The 4,477-nt window shown below is 44.7% G+C and overlaps 1 protein-coding gene across 1 annotated transcript in view; it reads left to right on the top strand.

Moving 5' to 3' along the window:
- The window catches only part of TDRKH (tudor and KH domain containing), a 26,573-nt gene that overhangs the window by 20,151 nt on the left and 1,945 nt on the right, over positions 1 to 4,477 (top strand). The window contains exons 7-13 of the mRNA XM_011937897.1: positions 1,181 to 1,341; positions 1,516 to 1,688; positions 1,900 to 1,964; positions 2,242 to 2,393; positions 2,620 to 2,721; positions 2,980 to 3,076; positions 3,279 to 3,370. Coding sequence (XP_011793287.1) covers positions 1,181 to 1,341; positions 1,516 to 1,688; positions 1,900 to 1,964; positions 2,242 to 2,393; positions 2,620 to 2,721; positions 2,980 to 3,076; positions 3,279 to 3,331 — 803 coding nt within the window. The 3' untranslated portion in view covers positions 3,332 to 3,370. The remainder of the gene's footprint in view (positions 1 to 1,180; positions 1,342 to 1,515; positions 1,689 to 1,899; positions 1,965 to 2,241; positions 2,394 to 2,619; positions 2,722 to 2,979; positions 3,077 to 3,278; positions 3,371 to 4,477) is intronic.

Here is a 4,477-nt window from a genome sequence, read left to right as displayed (position 1 = left end):
AGAAAAATTAGCTGGGTGTGGTGGCAGGCACCTGTAATCCCAGCTATTCAGGAGGCTGAGGCACGAGAATCACTTGAACCTGGGAAGCGGAGGTTGCAGTGAACCCAGATCATGCCACCACACTGCCAGCCTGGGCAACAGAGCAAGACCTTGTCTCAAAAAAAAAATTCACTAAGAACCAGAACCAATTTAGGTTTAAGCTGTATGAATAAGACCCCACCTATACTATTCAAAAGAAAAGGCCCAGATTAAAATTCTAGAAACCTGAATTCTAGGAGCAGCTCTGGTAAGTAGCTCATGTAGTCTTGGAGGAATCTTTTTTTTTTTTTTTTTTGAGACGGAGTCTCACTCTGTCGCCCAGGCTGGAGTGCAGTGGCACTATCTCGGCTCACTGCAACCTCTATCTCCCAGGTTCAAGCGATTCTCCTGCCTCAGCCTCCCAAGTAGCTGGGATTACAGGCACCTGCCACCATGCCCAGCTGATTTTTGTATTTTTCAGTAGAGATGGGGTTTCACCATGTTGGACAGGATGGTCTCAAACTCCTGGCCTCAAATGATCCATCCTCCTTGACCTCCCAAAGTGCTGGGATTACAGACATGAGCCACCACACCCAGCCTAGACATACTTTATCAACAAGTAAAATTCTCAGCCAGATTTTATATTGCCTGTTTCATTATTTTTAAAAATCATCACTATTTGAAAAAGGCTATGAGCTATCTCTTCTATACATAGGTGCTAGCATGGGCAAAGAGGACCTGGGTCCCCAAGAAGCTCACAGACTTGTCCAGGGTCACATAAGCAGTCATTGGTAGAATGGGATCTGGAACAGGCCCACATCCGTCGCTGTCCATGTAAAGGTTGCTGTCCACATATCTTTTTACTGATCCGTGCTTCAGCTAGCATATGGAGATTTACCTTCTTTATAATTGGTGACTGATTTGAATACGTAGCACATGACAAAGAATGTAAGCTGTTATTACTCAGTTACATGGAAAGGTACAAAGGATAGCTTTGTATCTTTCTTTAGGATATTCTTGTTTGATTCATCCAGTTGCCTCTCCTGCCATTTTAAAGTGGTAAGAGCCATTGGTATTTGTACCTCTCACTGCCCTGATGTAGTCTCTTCATTCCAACCAGAGATGGGTCCGATGTGGCCACCATCCTTATCTCTGTGTTTAGTCCCCAGTCCTGACTTTAGTTTCCATGCTGATGAGTACCTAGAAGTCTACGTCTCTGCTTCTGAACACCCTAACCACTTCTGGATCCAGATCATTGGCTCCCGCAGCCTGCAATTGGATAAGCTTGTCAATGAGATGACCCAGCACTATGAGAATAGTGTGGTGAGTTGCCCTAGGGACAGGGCTGGGGTTTAATGAAAAGAAGGCAGATCTTTTTCATTGTACTCTCTTCCTTTCCCTGTGGAGTAACTACTTGTTCTTTCTTCCACCTGTGATTCTGTTTATGAGCCTACCAGTTTGTAACTCTGCTTTTCTTCTCCTCCTTCCCATATATAGCCTGAAGACTTGACTGTGCATGTAGGAGACATTGTAGCAGCACCTTTACCTACAAATGGTTCCTGGTATCGAGCCAGGGTCCTCGGCACCTTGGAGAATGGGAACTTGGACCTCTACTTTGTTGACTTTGGAGATAATGGAGACTGTCCACTGAAGGACCTCAGGGGTCTCAGGTCAGTGCTGAGGTCAGCTCAATCCCAACTACTGACTCAGTTCTGGCCATAGGGTGGTGAGCTGTTGGCAGTTGTCAGGGGGATTTGGAAGGGAACCTGTTTACAGAGAGCAGATGGTTATCATCTCATGTTAATTGGTTCTTTCTAAAAGCAGCAATATAAGAAGATGTTTCTGGCCCCAGGATTCTAATTTTAGTTTCTTTTACTTCAGGAGTGACTTCCTAAGCCTTCCATTTCAAGCAATAGAATGTAGTCTGGCACGGATCGCTCCCTCAGGTAAATTGGTCATGCCACCTTTTGAGCTTACCTCCAAGTAGAGTAACTTTCATACAGTTCATTGGAAGGAATTCTCACATTCCCAGGCTTTTTGAATTCTGGGGCGTCAGGTGCCTTTTCCTCACCAACACTAGCAGCAGCCAGAAACTTGCCTGGCAGACCCATCCCAACCAGAGAAAACACAGGTGCCTTCCTGAGTAGAAAAGGGTAGTTCCAGCTTCCTTCCAGGGTATAATCCCCTCCCCTATCAGCAGTAATCCCTACAATCTTTTGCCAGGTGACCAATGGGAAGAGGAAGCTTTGGATGAGTTTGATAGACTCACTCATTGTGCTGACTGGAAGCCTCTGGTGGCCAAAATCTCTAGCTATGTCCAGACTGGGACCTCTACTTGGCCGAAGATCTACTTATATGATACTAGCAATGGGAAGGTAAGACTGGCATTCACTCACTGCTTACCATATCTTCAGTATATTTATGGCCTAATTTACTTTTTCTTTCTCAGAAACCCTTATCTGATATTACTCTTACTTTTAAGATCCTTCTCACCATCTCACCAAAGGAATGTCTTTGAAGTGTCAGTTCTTCTGCCTTGTTTCCTCAAATTTTCCCTTGCTTACTGAGAGAACATCATTCCCTTTTCATTTTTCTTCTCAGAAACTTGATATTGGGCTAGAATTAGTACACAAAGGATACGCAATTGAGCTTCCTGAAGACGTAGAAGAAAAGAGAGCTGTCCCAGACATGTGGGAGGACATGGTGAGCCATTGTAGTTATATAGGGTGCTGCTTCCAGGCAAATCTAGCACATAGACACTAAGGATTTACAGTCCTGATACTGTGTTAGCTTTCCTGAGGATTTTGAGCTCCTCCAGTAGTTGACCAAAGGAGCATTTTGTCCCTCTTGGTAGCCAAATGCAACCGCCTTAACCAGGTCCTATGAGAAGAATGGAAGGGTGGCCTCTTTTTTCCTAAAAGCCAACATGTTCCTCCTTTTTTACTGTTCTCATCCACTCAGGCCACAGAAACAGATGCCTCTCTCAGCACCTTGCTCACTGAGACCAAAAAGAACTCTGGAGAGATAACACATACCCTGTCCTGCCTCAGCTTATCAGGTACAAGCAGTATTTCCTCCCTAGAGCATCTTTGGAGATTAACTTTTCTCATTCGGTTGTTCCAGACTAGGGAGGTTAATTGAAGGCTTGGTTCCTAGTCAGGTCATTGAGCACCAAGAGGTCTATTTTTCATTTGAGCCTCGCTGGCAGTGCCTGCTAGAATAGGGCAGTGTCTAACTTTCTCCTTATTTCTCTTCAATAGAAGCTGCTTCCATGTCTGGTGATGATAACCTTGAAGATGACTACTTACTCTGAAGTCTGGGCTTCAGCTTCCTCAGCCATCTGCTTTGCTGTGTGAGTGCAGCTATCATCTAGGAACTGGTGCCTGGAGGAGAGGAGTGTATGATAAAGGATCCATGCAGTCCTTCCTTTATTACACATACAGTCTGGCTTCCTGTGGACCAAATTCATGTTCTCCTCCCATTGGACTACCAAAAAATTGGACTACCACACCACAAGTGTGTTTCCCCCATTCCACCTCCTGATCCCTCCCCAACCCTCCAGTGTTTGAATACTGCTGTGTTACTTCCAGGCGATTCAGCGTCAGGCTCAGTCCCTCTACGAGTCATGATACACGTTACTGCTAGGCTGTATCCTTTTCGAGGCTGGGAAACAGTCAGGCTTTGGTCATTGGAAGTGATGATTCTGCAGACTTCTGACTCACCTTATCAGGTGACTCTGGTTAAGGAAAGCTTTTGAGTGGTGAACTCAAAGACTCCAGTTTATCAGGAGGCAAAGGCAAAAATTAGCATAATTATATTTAAAAGCCTCAGGAAGTGGGAAGAGAACACTGCCTCCTAGCCTCAATTGCTGATATGTTATTGGAGACAGGCTTTTGAAACTGCTTTGGCTATTTCTCTGTAACCTTTAGTTAAAATACAAGTAGAAAGGAGACAGGAGGCTCAGGAAATTTTCTAAATTGCTAGTATAATATCTATATGTATACACACATATACACCCGTGGAGAAAGAGGAAGAGTATACAGTTCTGTTTAAATCATTCCGAGGATTTTTTTGCCGAATAAAGTTCTCAAGACAATTTTCTAAAACCAAATTCTGATTGAATCACAAGGTGGAAGCAGGCTGTGAGCCTAAATCTGGTGAAAACTGCCAACTGCCTCACAGAAAGGCAAGTGTCCCTCCCATATACACATTCATATTCTTTTCCTAAAGTCACTTCAGAAATAACCATTCACTGGCTGGGCATGGTAGCTCACACCTGTAATCCCAGCACTTTGGGAGGCTGAGGCAGGCAGATCACTTGAGGCCAACATGGTGAAACCTCGTCTCTGCTAAAAATACAAAAAATTAACCGGGCTTGGTGGTGTGCTACTTGGGAGGCTGAGGCAGGAGAATCACTTGAACCTGGGAGGCAGAGGTTGCAGTGAGCTGAGATCACGCC

The sequence above is a fragment of the Colobus angolensis genome, unplaced genomic scaffold, assembly GCF_000951035.1.
Source record: "Colobus angolensis palliatus isolate OR3802 unplaced genomic scaffold, Cang.pa_1.0 Scaffold169, whole genome shotgun sequence".
In the NCBI taxonomy this organism is placed as follows: Eukaryota; Metazoa; Chordata; class Mammalia; order Primates; family Cercopithecidae; genus Colobus; species Colobus angolensis.
Note: the sequence above shows the minus strand (reverse complement) of the source record. Positions and strands in the feature narration are given on the sequence as shown.